General features: G+C 37.2%; 1 protein-coding gene across 1 annotated transcript in view; it reads right to left on the bottom strand.

Moving 5' to 3' along the window:
- The window catches only part of LOC139542301 (butyrophilin subfamily 3 member A2-like), a 53,021-nt gene that overhangs the window by 17,862 nt on the left and 12,325 nt on the right, over positions 1-22,834 (bottom strand). The window contains exons 2-6 of the mRNA XM_071347558.1: positions 11,050-11,397; positions 10,404-10,706; positions 8,920-9,042; positions 7,014-7,052; positions 3,755-3,787 (exon numbers count right to left, since the gene is read on the bottom strand). Coding sequence (XP_071203659.1) covers positions 3,755-3,787; positions 7,014-7,052; positions 8,920-9,042; positions 10,404-10,706; positions 11,050-11,397 — 846 coding nt within the window. The remainder of the gene's footprint in view (positions 1-3,754; positions 3,788-7,013; positions 7,053-8,919; positions 9,043-10,403; positions 10,707-11,049; positions 11,398-22,834) is intronic.

Raw genomic sequence — 22,834 nt, 5'->3', positions numbered from 1 at the left:
GTTCATATTATATGAGAGGTTATAACCTACAGTTCATATTATATGAGAGGTTATAACCTACAGTTCATATTATATGAGAGGTTATAGACATACAGTTCATATTATATGAGAGGTTATAGACCTACAGTTCATATTATATGAGAGGTTATAGACCTACAGTTCATATTATATGAGAGGTTATAGACCTACAGTTCATATTATATGAGAGGTTATAACCTACAGTTCATATTATATGAGAGGTTATAGACCTACAGTTCATATTATATGAGAGGTTATAGACCTACAGTTCATATTATATGAGAGGTTATAGACCTACTGTTCATATTATATGAGAGGTTATAACCTACAGTTCATATTATATGAGAGGTTATAGACCTACAGTTCATACTATATGAGAGGTTATAGACCTTCAGTTCATATTATATGAGAGGTTATATACAGTTCATATTATATGAGAGGTTATAGACAGTTCATATTATATGAGAGGTTATAGACAGTTCATATTATATGAGAGGTTATAGACCTACAGTTCATATTATATGAGAGGTTATAGACCTACAGTTCATATTATATGAGAGGTTATAGACCTTCAGTTCATATTATATGAGAGGTTATAGACCTACAGTTCATACAATATGGGAGGTTATAGAACTACAGTTCATATTATATGAGAGGTTATAACCTACAGTTCATATTATATGAGAGGTTATAGACCTACAGTTCATATTATATGAGAGGTTATAACCTACAGTTCATACTATATGAGAGGTTATAGACCTACAGTTCATATTATATGAGAGGTTATAGACCTACAGTTCATATTATATGAGAGGTTATAGACCTACAGTTCATATTATATGAGAGGTTATAACCTACAGTTCATATTATATGAGAGGTTATAGACAGTTCATACTATATGAGAGGTTATAGACCTACAGTTCATATTATATGAGAGGTTATAACCTACAGGTAATATTATATGAGAGGTTATAGACCTACAGTTCATATTATATGAGAGGTTATAGACAGTTCATATTATATGAGAGGTTATAGACCTACAGTTCATATTATATGAGAGGTTATAACCTACAGTTCATATTATAAGAGAGGTTATAGACCTACAGTTCATATTATATGAGAGGTTATAGACAGTTCATATTATATGAGAGGTTATAGACCTACAGTTCATATTATATGAGAGGTTATAGAACTACAGTTCATATTATATGAGAGGTTATAACCTACAGTTCATATTATATGAGAGGTTATAGACCTACAGTTCATATTATATGAGAGGTTATAGACCTACAGTTCATATTATATGAGAGGTTATAGACCTACAGTTCATATTATATGAGAGGTTATAACCTACAGTTCATATTATATGAGAGGTTATAGACCTACAGTTCATACTATATGAGAGGTTATAGACCTACAGTTCATATTATATGAGAGGTTATAGACCTACAGTTCATATTATATGAGAGGTTATAACCTACAGTTCATATTATATGAGAGGTTATAACCTACAGTTCATATTATATGAGAGGTTATAGACTGTTCATATTATATGAGAGGTTATAGACCTACAGTTCATATTATATGAGAGGTTATAACCTACAGTTCATATTATATGAGAGGTTATAACCTACAGTTCATATTATATGAGAGGTTATAGACGTACAGTTCATATTATATGAGAGGTTATAACCTACAGTTCATATTATATGAGAGGTTATAGACGTACAGTTCATATTATATGAGAGGTTATAGACCTACAGTTCATATTATATGAGAGGTTATAACCTACAGTTCATATTATATGAGAGGTTATAGACCTACAGTTCATATTATATGAGAGGTTATAACCTATAGTTCATATTATATGAGAGGTTATAACCTACAGTTCATATTATATGAGAGGTTATAGACCCACAGTTCATATTATATGAGAGGTTATAGACCTACAGTTCATATTATATGAGAGGTTATAGACCTACAGTTCATATTATATGAGAGGTTATAACCTACATTTCATATTATTTGAGAGGTTATAGACCTACAGTTCATATTATATGAGAGGTTATAACCTACAGTTCATATTATATGAGAGATTATAACCTACAGTTCATATTATATGAGAGGTTATAGACCTACAGTTCATATTATATGAGAGGTTATAACCTACAGTTCATATTATATGAGAGGTTATAGACCTACAGTTCATATTATATGAGAGGTTATAGACCTACAGTTCATATTATATGAGAGGTTATAGACCTACAGTTCATATTATATGAGAGGTTATAACCTACAGTTCATATTATATGAGAGGTTATAACCTACAGTTCATATTATATGAGAGGTTATAGACCTACAGTTCATATTATATGAGAGGTCATAGACCTACAGTTCATAGTATATGAGAGGTCATAGACCTACAGTTCATAGTATATGAGAGGTTATAGACCTACAGTTCATATTATATGAGAGGTTGTAGACAGTTCATATTATATGAGAGGTTATAACCTACAGTTCATATTATATGAGAGGTTATAGACCTACAGTTCATATTATATGAGAGGTTATAGACAGTTCATATTATATGAGAGGTTATAGACCTACAGTTCATAGTATATGAGAGGTTATAGACCTACAGTTCATATTATATGAGAGGTTATAGACAGTTCATAGTATATGAGAGGTTATAGACCTACAGTTCATAGTATATGAGAGGTTATAGACAGTTCATAGTATATGAGAGGTTATAGACCTACAGTTCATAGTATATGAGAGGTTATAGACAGTTCATAGTATATGAGAGGTTATAGACCTACAGTTCATAGTATATGAGAGGTTATAGACCTACAGTTCATAGTATATGAGAGGTTATAGACCTACAGTTCATAGTATATGAGAAGTTATAACATACAGTTCATATTATATGAGAGGTTATAACCTACAGTTCATATTATATGAGAGGTTATAGACCTACAGTTCATATTATATGAGAGGTTATAGACCTACAGTTCATATTATATGAGAGGTTATAGACCTACAGTTCATATTATATGAGAGGTTATAACCTACAGTTCATATTATATGAGAGGTTATAACCTACAGTTCATATTATATGAGAGGTTATAGACCTACAGTTCATATTATATGAGAGGTTATAGACCTACAGTTCATAGTATATGAGAGGTTATAGACCTACAGTTCATATTATATGAGAGGTTATAGACAGTTCATATTATATGAGAGGTTATAACCTACAGTTCATATTATATGAGAGGTTATAGACCTACAGTTCATATTATATGAGAGGTTATAGACAGTTCATATTATATGAGAGGTTATAGACCTACAGTTCATAGTATATGAGAGGTTATAGACCTACAGTTCATATTATATGAGAGGTTATAGACAGTTCATAGTATATGAGAGGTTATAGACCTACAGTTCATAGTATATGAGAGGTTATAGACAGTTCATAGTATATGAGAGGTTATAGACCTACAGTTCATAGTATATGAGAGGTTATAGACAGTTCATAGTATATGAGAGGTTATAGACCTACAGTTCATAGTATATGAGAGGTTATAGATCTACAGTTCATAGTATATGAGAGGTTATAGACCTACAGTTCATAGTATATGAGAGGTTATAACCTACAGTTCATATTATATGAGAGGTTATAACCTACAGTTCATAGTATATGAGAGGTATAAGGTTTAAGACCCCAGACACTTACCCTTCTCCTCTACATGCTGTCTAATGCGCTCCTCTGTAGACAGAGACAACAAGTGAATATAAGAGACACACACACACACACACACACACACACACACACACACACACACACACACACACACACACACACACACACACACACACACACACACACACACACACACACACACACACACACACACACACACACACACACACACACACACACACAGATGAACGAATTGCAGGAAACATTGTGCATTAGATGACTTGACGCAGTCTGAGTGTGGATGAGCCTAGCAGGCTATTTGTTGCTAACTTACAGTTTTACCAAACAGTATGTTATAAATCAGGGATGACTGCTGCTGCACCTCGTGTTGAATTCCTTTTCTCGGGATGAGTACACAGTATGTAGTATGATTAGTACACAGTATGTAGTATGATTAGTACACAGTTTTACCAAACAGTATGTTATAAATCAGGGATGACTGCTGCTGCACCTCGTGTTGAATTCCTTTTCTTGGGATGAGTACACAGTATGTAGTGTAATTAGTACACAGTTTTACCAAACAGTATGTTATAAATCAGGAATGTGGATACGCAGACCCACGAGACGCTGCTGCACCTCGTGTTGAATTCCTTTTCTCGGGGGCCCAACCTTAATTAAAGTTGCCCATCCCTGTCCTCACTAGTATGTAGTGTGATGAGTACACAGTATGTAGTCGATTAGTACACAGTATGCAGTATGATTAGTACACAGTATGTCCTCAATAGTATGTAGTATGATGAGTACACAGTATGTAGTATGATTAGTACACAGTATGTCCTCAATAGTATGTAGTATGATGAGTACATAGTATGTAGTATGATTAGTATGTAGTATGATGAGTACACAGTATGTAGTCGATTAGTACACAGTATGTCCTCAATAGTATGTAGTATGATTAGTATGTAGTATGATGAGTACACAGAATGTAGTCGATTAGTACACAGTATGTCCTCAATAGTATGTAGTATGATTAGTATGTAGTATGATGAGTACACAGTATGTAGTCGATTAGTACACAGTATGTCCTCAATAGTATGTAGTATGATGAGTACACAGTATGTAGTATGATTAGTACACAGTATGTCCTCAATAGTATGTAGTATGATGAGTACACAGTATGTAGTATGATTAGTACAGAGTATGTAGTATGATTAGTACACAGTATGTCCTCAATAGTATGTATTATGATAAGTACACAGTATGTCCTCAATAGTATGTAGTATGATGAGTACACAGTATGTCCTCAATAGTATGTAGTATGATGAGTACACAGTCTGTCTTCAATAGTATGTAGTATGATGAGTACACAGTATGTCCTCAATAGTATGTAGTATAATGAGTACACAGTGTGTCCTCAATAGTATGTAGTATGATGAGTACACAGTATGTCCTCAATAGTATGTAGTATGATGAGTACACAGTATGTCCTCAATAGTATGTAGTATGATGAGTACACAGTATGTCCTCAATAGTATGTAGTATGATGAGTACACAGTATGTCCTCAATAGTATGTAGTATGATGAGTACACAGTATGTCCTCAATAGTATGTACTATGATGAGTACACAGTATGTCCTCAATAGTATGTAGTATGATGAGTACACAGTTTGTCCTCAATAGTATGTAGTATGATGAGTACACAGTATGTCCTCAATAGTATGTAGTATAATGAGTACACTGTATGTCCTCAATAGTATGTAGTATGATGAGTACACAGTATGTCCTCAATAGTATGTAGTATGATGAGTACACATTATGTCCTCAATAGTATGTAGTATGATGAGTACACAGTATGTAGTATGATTAGTACACAGTATGTCCTCAATAGTATGTAGTATGATGAGTACACAGTATGTCCTCAATAGTATGTAGTATGATGAGTACACAGTATGTCCTTAATAGTATGTAGTATGATGAGTACACAGTATGTCCTCAATAGTATGTAGTATGATGAGTACACAGTATGTAGTACAATTAGTACAGAGTATGTAGTATGATGAGTACACAGTATGTCCTCAATAGTATGTAGTATGATGAGTACACAGTATGTAGTATGATTAGTGCAGAGTATGTAGTATAATGAGTACACAGTATGTAGTATAATGAGTACACAGTATGTAGTATAATGAGTACACAGTATGTCCTCAATAGCATGTAGTAAATGTAGACTACATTTCAAATAGTATTTAAAACTTCTTAGCTCTAGGGGTCAGATTTGTTAATTTATTTTTTAAACGTTCCCAACATAAACCGACATTTTCTCTGGCCCAGATCGTAGAATATGCATATAATTTACAGATTATGATAGAAAACACTCCAAAGTTTCCAAAACTGTCAAAATATTGTCTGTGAGTATAACAATACTTATTCTGCAGGCGAAAACCTGAGAAAATATAACCCGGAAGTGATATTTTCTTTTAAAGAATCTGTGTTTCCTGGCCCGTCTAACATCCATTTAAACGGGTATCAACCATATTCCTTTTCCAATGGCTTCCTCAGGCTGTGACCAGTCTTTAGACATAGTTTCAGGCTTTTATTTTGAAAAATGAGTGAGATGTTTCATAAGTAGTCAGGTGTCCTCTGAATAGTTCCTGCGCGCGAGACAGGGGCTCCCCATTTTTCCTTTTCTCTCTTAAAGAATAGGTTATGGTCCGGTTGAAATATTATCGATTGTGTTTGTTAAAAACAACCTAAGGATTAATTATAAAAAACATTTGACATGTTTCTACGACCATTACGGATACTTTCTGGAATTTGTTGAACGGAACAAGAGTTTTGTTTTCTCAACATAATGCACAACCCAAATGGCGTTTTTTTGTGATAAAAGTAATATTTATCGAACAAAAAGAACATTTGTTGTGTAACTGGGAGACTCGTGAGTGGAAACATCTGAATATTATCAAAGGTAAGCGATTAATTTTATTGCTTTTCTGACTTTCGTGACCATGCTAATTGGGGGCTAGCTGTTGTAGCATTTATTGCTACACTCACAAAAGCTTGGATTTCTTTCGCTGTAAAGTATATTTTCACAATCTGACACAATAGGTGGATTAACAAGCTAAACTGTGTTTTGGTATATTTCACTTGTGATTGCATGATTATAAATATTTTTAGTAATATTTATACATTTGGCGCCCTGCAATTCTAGCGGTTGTTTAGGAAAGTGATCCCGTAAAAGGGATCCGTAGAGTAGAGAATTTAAACCCAGGTCTGACACACATCGCCCACTTACCTGTATCCAGCTTAGTCTGAAGATCTAGATTTTTTCCCGCTGTAATTACAAAGAAAACAGAAATTAATAAACCATAAGATCCTGTATTGACACTCATAAGAACACTGAACCATGCATGAGAGCACCAGCTGTTCCGGACGACTGTGCGATCACGCTCTGTGTAGCCGATCTGAGTAAGACCTTTAAACGGGTTAACATTTGCAAGGTCTCAGGACCAGACGGCACACCAGGACATGTACTCAGAGCATGCGCTGACCAGCTGCAAGTGTCTTTACTGACATATTCAACCTCTCCTCTCTGTGCCCTGGTAACCTGTCTAAATGACTATTGGCCCGTAGCACTCTCACCTGTAGCCATGAAATGCTTTGAAAGGCTGGTCATGGCTCACATCATCACCCTGGACCCATTCCAATTTGCATAACGCCAACAGATCCACAGACGACAAAATCTCTATTGCACTCCACACTGCCCTCAACCACCTTAACAAAAGGAATAACTACAGAAAAATGATGTTCATTGACTACATACAGGTCAGCCTTTATTAACACCATAGTGCCCTCACTAAGCTGGGACTGAACACCTCCCTCTGCAACTGGATCCTGGACTTCCTGACTCCCAGGTGGTGAGGTTAGGCAACAACACATCCGCCATGCTGACCCTCAACACAGGGCCCCCTTAGGAATGTGTGCTTAGTCCCCTCCTCTACTCCCTCTTCACCCATGACTGGTCGAGAGCTTCAAGGTCCTAACATCCTTAAGAAATGATCACGGTCAGTTGTAAAGACCCTCCCCTCAGGATATTGAAAACATTTCCCAAGGGCCCTCAGATCATTTAAAAGTTGTACAGCGGCACCCCTGAGAGCATCTTGACTGGCTGCATCAACGCCTGGTATGGCAACTGCAAGGTATCTGACCACAAGGCGCTACAGAGGGCGGTGAGTACGGCCCAGTACATCACTGGGTCTGAGCTTCCTGCCATCCAGGACCTCTATACCAGGCGGTGTCAGAGGGTAGTGGTTACGGCCCTGTACACCACTGGGGTCTGAGCTTCCTGCCATCCAGGACCTCTATACCAGGCGGTGTCAGAGAAAGGCCCTAGAAATTGTCAAAGACTCCAGCCACACAAGCCCAGACTGTTCTCTCTGTTACCGCGGCAATCGGTACCGATGCACCACGTCTGGAACCAACCGGACCCTGAACGAGCCATAAGACTTCTAAACAAGATTGCTTAGCCTGGTTCCTCTCTAGGTTTCTTCCTAGGTTTTGGCCTTTCTAGGGAGTTTTTCCTAGCCACTGTGCCACTGTGCTTCTACACCTGCATTGCTTGCTGTTTGGGGTTTTAGGCTGGGTTTCAGTACAGCACTTTGATATATCAGCTGATGTACGTAGGGCTTTATAAATACATTTGATTTGATTTGATTTTGATACTCATCACTGTATTCTGTATCAAAAGGTTGGCTGGTCTTCACTATAGACCCGTAGATCTCTACATTACTCCCTTTGTGTTTACATGGCCCTAGTTCATAAACTTCTGTCTTATCCAACTTTGCTGTTGAAGTCTAGACACCTGAGTTGCCAGTTCACAGGTTAACTCTTGAGGTTCCTAGGGTCTCCACCAAGCTAAGTAAATCTGCTTTTAGTTCCTGGAACAAAGTAAAAAATACATTTGATCTTATCTTAAACCCTGCATTGACCATTTCACTGTTAGTCTACACCTGTTGTTTTTCAAAACATGTGACAAATAAAATGATATTTGAAACAGTAGGCCAGTACCTTAACACTTAAAATGACAGATAAATAGTTACAAATCAATAATTTAAATGGATAAAGGAAACAAGCAAGTAAAATGGTACAAAAAACCAAGAAGTTGTTCCTAACATAGACAGAGTTCAAGGAGAAAAACCTACCTTCTCTCTTGAGTTTATGACGTTGTTTTCTGAAACAGTAGAACAGAACAACCAGAGCTACAAAGGCTGCTACAGCTGATAGTATTATACCAACAATCCACCCCACGTTAGGAAATATATCGTCTGAAACAGAGAAGGAGATAGAACCATTAAAACACATTATAACACCTATATATCTACTGTATGACAGGGAGTAAATTATAATGTATAACATAATACTACTCAAAACAAATACACCAACAGGGTCATCCTATAGGAAACCCGGTCTTTTCCACTAGTCTATCTAAAAAAAAGGTCTCAGGTATGTGGGTTAAGAAGAAGTGGATCTAAAATTCCATGTATAACACTTGTATTCAACATTTATGATGAGTATTTCTGCAAAATCGCCAGATGTTTTGGAACTACTGAACATAACGCGCCAATGTAAACTCAGATTTTTGGATATAAATATGAACTTTACCGAACAAAACATACATGTATTGTGTAACATGAAGTCCTATGAGTGTCATCTGATGAAGATCATCAAAGGTTAGTGATTAATTTTATCTATATTTCTGCTTTTTGTGACTCCTCTCTTTGGCTGGAAAAATGGCTGTGTTATTCTGTGAATAGGCACTCACCTAACATAATCGTTTGGTTTGGATTTCGTCGTAAAGCCTATTTGAAATCGGACACTGTGGCTGGATTTACAACAAGTGTATCTTTAAAATGGTGTAAAATACTTGTATGTTTGAGGAATTGTAATTATGGGATTTCTGTTGTTTTAAATTTGGTGCCCTGTGGTTTCACTGGCTGTTGACGAGGTGAGACGCTACCGTCCCACATACCCTAGAGAAGTTAACCTGATGAGGATAGAGGGCGCTATTTACACTTTGGGGGAAAAACATGCCAAATTTCAACGGCCTCGTACTCTATTCTTGCTCGTACAATATGCATATTATTATTACTATTGGATAGAAAACTCTCTCTAGTTTCTAAAACCGTTTGAATTTTGTCTGTGAGTAAAACAGAACTCATTTGGCAGCACACTTTCTGACCAGGAAGTGGAAAGTCTGAAAATTATGCTCTGTTCAAGGGCCTGCCTATAAATGGGCATGACACGTATGAGTATACATGCACGTCATACACCTTCCCCAGGATGTCAAGATGCAGTGAGAGAAGAAATGGAGTGATTATCTTGGTCTGAGATGGAATACGTCCTCTTGGAATGACGTGTCACCCATTTTATGTTTTCAGGAAGGCGCGAAGTTGGTTCTGGATTTGCCATCTGTTTAGCTGCCGTTATAGGCGATTACTATCTCCGGCTTTGATTTTATTTGATACATGTGACCATATCATCGTAAAGTATGTTTTTTCAATATTTTGTAGTTTTGTAGTTTTATTAGATTTTTGGAAATTTCGCGCTCTGCCTTTTCTGTGGAATGTGGGAGGAGTTCCGCTAGCGGAACGCCTCGGTCAGACAGGTTAACCAATGAAGACCTCACCTGGGACATGAATCGGTGTCTCCCGCGTCTGGTTGGTCTGCAGCTGTACAACTCTACAGGTGAACCTGTTGTTGTCAGTCCTCTGGACGGTGACATATCGTCTCACGGTGTAGCGACCCTCAGGGTTCATCTCGGTCTCTGATGAGTTGCTTGTCTCAGTGGGTTCAGCAGCAGAGAGGACGTCTCCATGACTGTCCAACCACTCAAGCTCAGGCTGTGGATACCAGCCTCCAGAGTCACACTTCAGGACCACCCCCCAGCCTTTGGTTCCATTAATAGAGATCACTGGCTGAGATACAGCACCTATACAGATACAAGATAAAACAGAGATCACTGGCTGAGATACAGCACCTACAGATACAAGATAAACCAGTGATCACTGGTTGGATACAGCCCCTACACAGATACAAGATAAAACAGAGATCACTGGCTGAGATACAGCACCTACAGATACAAAATAAAACAGAGATCACTGGCTGAGATACAGCACCTACAGATACAAGATAAAACAGAGATCACTGGCTGAGATACAGCACCTACAGATACAAGATAAAACAGACACGATCATTTCCCCTTTCAGCATATAGAGCTATGATTGTACTCAGAATCTTCTGATCACTTGTCCACTCCGGTATTGATGATTTACCAACTATGAGTAGAATGGTTGTTTCCTTCGTCAGTGTTGGAATGAAGCATTTGTATTCCCCAGCATCAGAGAGGGTAACGCCGGTCAGTTTCAAGGAGACATTGCTGTTCTTCAGTTCTTCTATAAACAGTGATGTCCTTCCCCTGTAGGAAGGAAGCTGGTCACCGTTGGAGTCTCGACCATCACGGTAAAGATGGACCCTTTGAGTTTTCAGGTCAGATCTCGTCCACGCCACCATCATGTCCACAGCACTGACGTTGGGTTTCAGGTAACATGGTAGTATGACATCGTCACCAGCCAAGGCAACGACTGGGTCAGCTGAACCGACAAGTTGGATCTGAGACGACCCTGGAGAAAAAAAACAAAATGACACGGTGAATGAAATACTTGCATTTTCTCCTTATGTGCGCCCTCTACTGACAAGAGTCGTAGCTACCGCTAGCATGCTAACGTTAGCTAATGTTTTTATAACTAACCCAAGATAGACCACAGCCTGTTGTTTCCAATGGGAGTCGTAGCTACCGCTAGCATGCTAACGTTAGCTAATGTTTTTTATAACTAACCCAAGATAGACCACAGTCTGTTGTTTCCAATGGGAGTCGTAGCTACCGCTAGCATGCTAACGTTAGCTAATGTTTTTATAACTAACCCAAGATAGACCACAGCCTGTTGTTTCCAATGGGAGTCGTAGCTACCGCTAGCATGCTAACATTAGCTAATGTTTTTATAACTAACCCAAGATAGACCACAGTCTGTTGTTTCCAATGGGAGTCGTAGCTACCGCTAGCATGCTAACGTTAGCTAATGTTTTTTATAACTAACCCAAGATAGACCACAGTCTGTTGTTTCCAATGGGAGTCGTAGCTACCGCTAGCATGCTAACGTTAGCTAATGTTTTTTATAACTAACCCAGGATAGACCACAGTCTGTTGTTTCCAATGGGAGTCGTAGCTACCGCTAGCATGCTAACGTTAACTAATGTTTTTATAACTAACCCAAGATAGACCACAGCCTGTTGTTTCCAATGGGAGTCGTAGCTACCGCTAGCATGCTAACGTTAGCTAATGTTTTTATAACTAACCCAAGATAGACCACAGTCTGTTGTTTCCAATGGGAGTCGTAGCTACCGCTAGCATGCTAACGTTAGCTAATGTTTTTATAACTAACCCAAGATAGACCACAGTCTGTTGTTTCCAATGGGAGTCGTAGCTACCGCTAGCATGCTAACGTTAGCTAATGTTTTTATAACTAACCCAAGATAGACCACAGTCTGTTGTTTCCAATGGGAGTCGTAGCTACCGCTAGCATGCTAACGTTAGCTAATGTTTTTATAACTAACCCAAGATAGACCACAGTCTGTTGTTTCCAATGGGAGCAATTTTTTTTTTTTAAGCAAGGAGGTGGGAAGAGTCAAAAATCGAGCTACCTTTTATATGATATAGTGTGTGTTTACCAGAGACGGTAATGTGTAAAACAACATGACCTGCACCTAAGTCAGATTAGGATCCAGGCCAAGGACTAGATAGTGTATTTTTACCTGGAGTTTTCCTTTATTGTAGGCTACTACATTCTCCACTTTTAGTCTTGAACTCTTTGGTTGTTTAATACACTACTCCCTCTGTTTAGCACATGGCCTCACATGTGAATCCTTAAAGAGATGGGTGGGGCTAAGGCTTAAGAGGGTGTGAACGATGCTGACTGGGTGTAGACAAGAAGAGCTCTCCAGTAGGTGCAACCAAAACATTCAAGGGCCATTTTCTCAGAAGTGGAGTTACAAGTTTATCAACATTCAAAGCAGAATTACTTTCCCCCGGTGTTCCTCAACTGCAGTGTATGATAAACCATTTTGTAGCTCTGAGTCTCTACTTTTAACCAACGTAAAAACACCATTTAAAATTTTGCTACATATGACTGAAAAGCAGTGCTGGGTCACAATTGGTCAGGAGCCCATAAAACAGCCCTCATTTCCTCACAGGCACCATTCTAAATTCAAGCTGTCACACAACAATGTGTAATAAGTCAAAAGGGGGTATGAAAACTATCTGAAGGTTCTGGCACAAATGATCATTGTGGCCTTTTATCGTCTAGACGTTGAAATTAGATCCCTCCAGGCTTCCTTAGTTTAAAAAATAAACAGTTTGGAAAGACAAATCGTGTGGAGTAAGGCCTAAGCAACGTCTCTAGTAATAGTATAGCTGTCTCTCTCCCCCATTCAAACGTTCCGGTCAATTCATTTGATAATAATAATGTTGACTATGTTTTTAGAAAAGGAGAAATATGTCAGAGTTGGAAAAGGAGAAATTGCGCTGGTGGCTTTGATTGATGGGTCCTTTTAGTGTGTGTGTGTGTGTGTGTGTGTGTGTGTGTGTGTGTGTGTGTGTGTGTGTGTGTGTGTGTGTGTGTGTGTGTGTGTGTGTGTGTGTGTGTGTGTGTGTGTGTGTGTGTGTGTGTGTGTAATTCTGGTAAGATCCAAAGTCAGCTATATTCCGGTAGACAGAACCAGCCCAATGTACTTGAGCCGATTCTGGGCAGTTATTAATAATTTTGATTCCGGGCCGATTCAGTCAGTTCCGGTCCCCCGGAAGAGGGCTGCTTCTGGGACGATTCCTCATTGCTAGCTGGATATATAGTTAATATAAGTAGACATGGAATCATAATTGACTAGCGCATATAAAGCACCTACAAGCTACCGGTGGCTGAAAACACAACCTTTGCGGGAAGAACGAGGGACGAATTTCCGGGCGGTCCATTTAACATTTCTTCCTTCCTCACTTTTTTTATATTTAAAATGTTTTATTTGTATTTTTTATTAACAAATATCAACAAAAGAGGAATAGTCACATGCAAACAAGCATACATACAAACTATTTACATTGCCAGGAATCCTAAACTAACTAATCATATTCATTAATAATACAAGTTTTAATTGCCTTTTTGTTTTTCATTTTAGTTAAAGTGGTGCCATATTGTTTAAAGTCATTCATAAAGTGAAAAAAGTTAGGTTTTGAATTAGACCATTTTCATTTGTGAATATGAAATTTACCTAGTATTATTAGCAGGTTGAATTAAATATACTACGTCTTTATCCATGTCAGAATTTCTGAAATAAATCATTATATCAAAACCATTAAATTGTACAACCGGTCCTATTTTTTTTGTAACAAAATTCTGTATGTCAATCCCAAAAATTCTGCTATAAATACAGGTAAAAAACAAATGCAAAATGGTCTCCTTCTCCATTCCACAGAAATCACATTTATAGTCAATATTCAGCTTGAATCTTTCCAAAACATGTTTCACAGGATACATGCTATGTAACATTTTAAATGAAACTTCCTTTACTTTGTTACTGATATAATATTTGTTAGCAATTTTCTATGCTTTCCCCCATTGTATATCTGTCACGACTTCGGCTGAGGTCGGCCCTTCTCCTTGTTCGGGCGGCGTTCGGCGGTCGACGTCACCGGCTTTCTCGTCATCACCGATCCATGTTTCCTTTTGTTTTGTCTTGATTACGCACACCTGATTTCTATTCCCTTATTATGTTCCTTATTTACCCTCTCGTCTACCTTTCTGTTTTGTCCGTGATTGTTTTGTGTTACCGTGTGTGTTGGACGGTTTCTCTATACGCTATGTTTCCTTGTTGGAGTTATTCCGGTTTTTGAATATATTTTGAGACTTTTGTGTTTTTTTTCTCAAACCTGTGTCCTGCGCCTGACTCAGACTACGAACCCAGCATTTGTATCACAGAATCACCATAGATATTTGACCAAAATAATCTTGCTGAGGGAATTGTAGTGTCACCAACAATATTCCGTATAACGAATATTCTCTCAGCAACCAGAGGTTCAATTTCTTCTTTGTTTTCTCAGTAATGGGGTTAAAGTTAAATTCACTCCTTTGTTTTTCATCCTTCCAAGATAAGTAACCTTATCTTTAACTGGGATACCGTATACTTCCTGTAAAACACAATCCTTGAGTGGAAATAAGACTGACTTAATTGATATTAATTTTCAAACCCCAAAACTAAGGAAAAGTCTTCAATACGGGAAACTGCTTTAGAAACCTCATTCCTGTCTCTTAAACAATATGGTGGTATCATCAGCTAGTTGACATAGTTTAAATTCATATGGTGGTATAATCAGCTAGTTGACATAGTTTAAATTCATATGGTGGTATCATCAGCCAGTTGACATAGTTTAAATTCATATGGTGGTATCATCAGCCAGTTGACATAGTTTAAATTCATATGGTGGTATCATCAGCCAGTTGACATAGTTTAAATTCATATGGTGGTATCATCAGCCAGTTGACATAGTTTAAATTCATATGGTGGTATCATCAGCCAGTTGACATAGTTTAAATACATATGGTGGTATCATCAGCCAGTTGACATAGTTTAAATTCATATGGTGGTATCATCAGCCAGTTGACATAGTTTAAATACATATGGTGGTATCATCAGCCAGTCGACATAGTTTAAATACATATGGTGGTATCATCAGCCAGTTGACATAGTTTAAATTCATATGGTGGTATCATCAGCCAGTTGACATAGTTTAAATTCATATGGTGGTATCATCAGCCAGTCGACATTGTTTAAATACATATGGTGGTATCATCAGCTAGTTGACATTGTTTAAATTCATATGGTGGTATCATCAGCCAGTCGACATTGTTTAAATTCATTGCCAAGTGCGGAAACACCTTGAAAATTCCCTTTCTTGATATGAAGAGCCATAATTTGAGTAACCAATAAAAAATACAAATGGACTAATTGGGCAGCCTTGCCTAATGCCACACCCAATATCAAATATTTGGGATGTCCCGTGAGCTCATTTTAAAGAGCTAGTACAACCACTATATCTAGTTTGGACTGCTTGTCAAAAGCTTTATAAAAAAAAAAATCAACAAACATAAAGAAAACTATCATGAAGGATGAGGTCATTATAGTCAATCACATCTGAGACCAACCTGATGTTATTACTAATGAAGGATGAGGTCATTATAGTCAATCACATCTGAGACCAACCTGATGTTATTACTAATGAAGGATGAGGTCATTATAGTCAATCACATCTGAGACCAACCTGATGTTATTACTAATGAAGGATGAGGTCATTATAGTCAATCACATCTGAGACCAGCCTGATGTTATTACTAATGAAGGATGAGGTCATTATAGTCAATCACATCTGAGACCAACCTGATGTTATTACTAATGAAGGATGAGGTCATTATAGTCAATCACATCTGAGACCAACCTGATGTTATTACTAATGAAGGATGAGGTCATTATAGTCAATCACATCTGAGACCAACCTGATGTTATTACTAATGAAGGATGAGGTCATTATAGTCAATCACATCTGAGATCAACCTGATGTCATTACTAATGAAGGATGAGGTCATTATACTCAATCACATCTGAGACCAACCTGATGTTATTACTAATGAAGGATGAGGTCATTATAGTCAATCACATCTGAGACCAACCTGATGTTATTACTAATGAAGGATGAGGTCATTATAGTCAATCACATCTGAAACCAACCTGATGTTATTACTAATGAAGGATGAGGTCATTATAGTCAATCACATCTGAGACCAACCTGATGTTATTACTAATGAAGGATGAGGTCATTATAGTCAATCACATCTGAGATCAACCTGATGTTATTACTAATGAAGGATGAGGTCATTATAGTCAATCACATCTGAGACCAACCTGATGTTATTACTAATGAAGGATGAGGTCATTATAGTCAATCACATCTGAGACCAACCTGATGTTATTACTAATGAAGGATGAGGTCATTATAGTCAATCACATCTGAGACCAACCTGATGTTATTACTAATGAAGGATGAGGTCATTATAGTCAATCACATCTGAGACCAACCTGATGTTATTACTAATGAAGGATGAGGTCATTATAGTCAATCACATCTGAGACCAACCTGATGTCATTACTAATGAAGGATGAGGTCATTATAGTCAATCACATCTGAGATCAACCTGATGTCATTACTAATGAAGGATGAGGTCATTATAGTCAATCACATCTGAGACCAGCCTGATGTCATTAGTAATGAAGGATGAGGTCATTATAGTCAATCACATCTGAGATCAACCTGATGTCATTACTAATGAAGGATGAGGTCATTATAGTCAATCACATCTGAGACCAACCTGATGTCATTACTAATGAAGGATGAGGTCATTATAGTCAATCACATCTGAGACCAGCCTGATGTTATTACTAATGAAGGATGAGGTCATTATAGTCAATCACATCTGAGATCAGCCTGATGTTATTACTAATGAAGGATGAGGTCATTATAGTCAATCACATCTGAGACCAACCTGATGTTATTACTAATGAAGGATGAGGTCATTATAGTCAATCACATCTGAGACCAACCTGATGTTATTACTAATGAAGGATGAGGTCATTATAGTCAATCACATCTGAGACCAACCTGATGTTATTACTAATGAAGGATGAGGTCATTATAGTCAATCACATCTGAGACCAACCTGATGTTATTACTAATGAAGGATGAGGTCATTATAGTCAATCACATCTGAGATCAACCTGATGTTATTACTAATGAAGGATGAGGTCATTATAGTCAATCACATCTGAGACCAACCTGATGTTATTACTAATGAAGGATGAGGTCATTATAGTCAATCACATCTGAGACCAACCTGATGTTATTACTAATGAAGGATGAGGTCATTATAGTCAATCACATCTGAGATCAACCTGATGTTATTACTAATGAAGGATGAGGTCATTATAGTCAATCACATCTGAGACCAACCTGATGTTATTACTAATGAAGGATGAGGTCATTATAGTCAATCACATCTGAGATCAACCTGATGTTATTACTAATGAAGGATGAGGTCATTATAGTCAATCACATCTGAGACCAACCTGATGTTATTACTAATGAAGGATGAGGTCATTATAGTCAATCACATCTGAGACCAACCTGATGTTATTACTAATGAAGGATGAGGTCATTATAGTCAATCACATCTGAGACCAACCTGATGTTATTACTAATGAAGGATGAGGTCATTATAGTCAATCACATCTGAGACCAACCTGATGTCATTACTAATGAAGGATGAGGTCATTATAGTCAATCACATCTGAGACCAACCTGATGTTATTACTAATGAAGGATGAGGTCATTATAGTCAATCACATCTGAGACCAACCTGATGTTATTACTAATGAAGGATGAGGTCATTATAGTCAATCACATCTGAGACCAACCTGATGTTATTACTAATGAAGGATGAGGTCATTATAGTCAATCACATCTGAGACCAACCTGATGTTATTACTAATGAAGGATGAGGTCATTATAGTCAATCACATCTGAGACCAGCCTGATGTTATTACTAATGAAGGATGAGGTCATTATAGTCAATCACATCTGAGACCAACCTGATGTTATTACTAATGAAGGATGAGGTCATTATAGTCAATCACATCTGAGACCAACCTGATGTTATTACTAATGAAGGATGAGGTCATTATAGTCAATCACATCTGAGACCAACCTGATGTTATTACTAATGAAGGATGAGGTCATTATAGTCAATCACATCTGAGACCAACCTGATGTCATTACTAATGAAGGATGAGGTCATTATAGTCAATCACATCTGAGACCAACCTGATGTTATTACTAATGAAGGATGAGGTCATTATAGTCAATCACATCTGAGACCAACCTGATGTTATTACTAATGAAGGATGAGGTCATTATAGTCAATCACATCTGAGACCAACCTGATGTTATTACTAATGAAGGATGAGGTCATTATAGTCAATCACATCTGAGACCAACCTGATGTTATTACTAATGAAGGATGAGGTCATTATAGTCAATCACATCTGAGACCAACCTGATGTTATTACTAATGAAGGATGAGGTCATTATAGTCAATCACATCTGAGACCAACCTGATGTTATTACTAATGAAGGATGAGGTCATTATAGTCAATCACATCTGAGATCAACCTGATGTTATTACTAATGAAGGATGAGGTCATTATAGTCAATCACATCTGAGATCAACCTGATGTTATTACTAATGAAGGATGAGGTCATTATAGTCAATCACATCTGAGACCAACCTGATGTCATTACTAATGAAGGATGAGGTCATTATAGTCAATCACATCTGAGATCAACCTGATGTCATTACTAATGAAGGATGAGGTCATTATAGTCAATCACATCTGAGACCAACCTGATGTCATTACTAATGAAGGATGAGGTCATTATAGTCAATCACATCTGAGACCAACCTGATGTTATTACTAATGAAGGATGAGGTCATTATAGTCAATCACATCTGAGACCAACCTGATGTTATTACTAATGAAGGATGAGGTCATTATAGTCAATCACATCTGAGACCAACCTGATGTTATTACTAATGAAGGATGAGGTCATTATAGTCAATCACATCTGAGACCAACCTGATGTTATTACTAATGAAGGATGAGGTCATTATAGTCAATCACATCTGAGACCAACCTGATGTTATTACTAATGAAGGATGAGGTCATTATAGTCAATCACATCTGAGACCAACCTGATGTTATTACTAATGAAGGATGAGGTCATTATAGTCAATCACATCTGAGACCAACCTGATGTTATTACTAATGAAAGATGAGGTCATTATAGTCAATCACATCTGAGACCAACCTGATGTTATTACTAATGAAGGATGAGGTCATTATAGTCAATCACATCTGAGACCAGCCTGATGTTATTACTAATGAAGGATGAGGTCATTATAGTCAATCACATCTGAGACCAACCTGATGTTATTACTAATGAAGGATGAGGTCATTATAGTCAATCACATCTGAGACCAACCTGATGTTATTACTAATGAAGGATGAGGTCATTATAGTCAATCACATCTGAGACCAGCCTGATGTTATTACTAATGAAGGATGAGGTCATTATAGTCAATCACATCTGAGATCAACCTGATGTTATTACTAATGAAGGATGAGGTCATTATAGTCAATCACATCTGAGACCAACCTGATGTTATTACTAATGAAGGATGAGGTCATTATAGTCAATCACATCTGAGATCAACCTGATGTTATTACTAATGAAGGATGAGGTCATTATAGTCAATCACATCTGAGACCAACCTGATGTTATTACTAATGAAGGATGAGGTCATTATAGTCAATCACATCTGAGACCAACCTGATGTTATTACTAATGAAGGATGAGGTCATTATAGTCAATCACATCTGAGACCAACCTGATGTTATTACTAATGAAGGATGAGGTCATTATAGTCAATCACATCTGAGATCAACCTGATGTTATTACTAATGAAGGATGAGGTCATTATAGTCAATCACATCTGAGACCAACCTGATGTTATTACTAATGAAGGATGAGGTCATTATAGTCAATCACATCTGAGACCAACCTGATGTTATTACTAATGAAGGATGAGGTCATTATAGTCAATCACATCTGAGACCAACCTGATGTCATTACTAATGAAGGATGAGGTCATTATAGTCAATCACATCTGAGACCAACCTGATGTTATTGCTAATGAAGGATGAGGTCATTATAGTCAATCACATCTGAGACCAACCTGATGTTATTACTAATGAAGGATGAGGTCATTATAGTCAATCACATCTGAGACCAACCTGATGTTATTACTAATGAAGGATGAGGTCATTATAGTCAATCACATCTGAGACCAACCTGATGTTATTACTAATGAAGGATGAGGTCATTATAGTCAATCACATCTGAGACCAACCTGATGTTATTACTAATGAAGGATGAGGTCATTATAGTCAATCACATCTGAGACCAACCTGATGTTATTACTAATGAAGGATGAGGTCATTATAGTCAATCACATCTGAGACCAACCTGATGTTATTACTAATGAAGGATGAGGTCATTATAGTCAATCACATCTGAGATCAACCTGATGTCATTACTAATGAAGGATGAGGTCATTATAGTCAATCACATCTGAGACCAACCTGATGTTATTACTAATGAAGGATGAGGTCATTATAGTCAATCACATCTGAGACCAACCTGATGTCATTACTAATGAAGGATGAGGTCATTATAGTCAATCACATCTGAGACCAACCTGATGTTATTACTAATGAAGGATGAGGTCATTATAGTCAATCACATCTGAGACCAACCTGATGTTATTACTAATGAAGGATGAGGTCATTATAGTCAATCACATCTGAGACCAACCTGATGTTATTACTAATGAAGGATGAGGTCATTATAGTCAATCACATCTGAGACCAACCTGATGTCATTACTAATGAAGGATGAGGTCATTATAGTCAATCACATCTGAGACCAACCTGATGTTATTACTAATGAAGGATGAGGTCATTATAGTCAATCACATCTGAGACCAACCTGATGTTATTACTAATGAAGGATGAGGTCATTATAGTCAATCACATCTGAGACCAACCTGATGTTATTACTAATGAAGGATGAGGTCATTATAGTCAATCACATCTGAGACCAACCTGATGTTATTACTAATGAAGGATGAGGTCATTATAGTCAATCACATCTGAGACCAACCTGATGTTATTACTAATGAAGGATGAGGTCATTATAGTCAATCACATCTGAGACCAACCTGATGTTATTACTAATGAAGGATGAGGTCATTATAGTCAATCACATCTGAGACCAACCTGATGTTATTACTAATGAAGGATGAGGTCATTATAGTCAATCACATCTGAGACCAACCTGATGTTATTACTAATGAAGGATGAGGTCATTATAGTCAATCACATCTGAGACCAGCGTGATGTTATTACTAATGAAGGATGAGGTCATTATAGTCAATCACATCTGAGACCAACCTGATGTTATTACTAATGAAGGATGAGGTCATTATAGTCAATCACATCTGAGACCAACCTGATGTTATTACTAATGAAGGATGAGGTCATTATAGTCAATCACATCTGAGACCAACCTGATGTTATTACTAATGAAGGATGAGGTCATTATAGTCAATCACATCTGAGACCAACCTGATGTTATTACTAATGAAGGATGAGGTCATTATAGTCAATCACATCTGAGATCAGCCTGATGTTATTACTAATGAAGGATGAGGTCATTATAGTCAATCACATCTGAGACCAACCTGATGTTATTACTAATGAAGGATGAGGTCATTATAGTCAATCACATCTGAGACCAACCTGATGTCATTACTAATGAAGGATGAGGTCATTATAGTCAATCACATCTGAGACCAACCTGATGTCATTACTAATGAAGGATGAGGTCATTATAGTCAATCACATCTGAGACCAACCTGATGTCATTACTAATGAAGGATGAGGTCATTATAGTCAATCACATCTGAGACCAACCTGATGTTATTACTAATGAAGGATGAGGTCATTATAGTCAATCACATCTGAGACCAGCCTGATGTTATTACTAATGAAGGATGAGGTCATTATAGTCAATCACATCTGAGACCAACCTGATGTTATTACTAATGAAGGATGAGGTCATTATAGTCAATCACATCTGAGATCAACCTGATGTTATTACTAATGAAGGATGAGGTCATTATAGTCAATCACATCTGAGACCAACCTGATGTTATTACTAATGAAGGATGAGGTCATTATAGTCAATCACATCTGAGACCAACCTGATGTTATTACTAATGAAGGATG

This window comes from Salvelinus alpinus, chromosome 2 (assembly GCF_045679555.1).
Source record: "Salvelinus alpinus chromosome 2, SLU_Salpinus.1, whole genome shotgun sequence".
NCBI lineage: Eukaryota > Metazoa > Chordata > Actinopteri > Salmoniformes > Salmonidae > Salvelinus > Salvelinus alpinus.
Note: the sequence above shows the minus strand (reverse complement) of the source record. Positions and strands in the feature narration are given on the sequence as shown.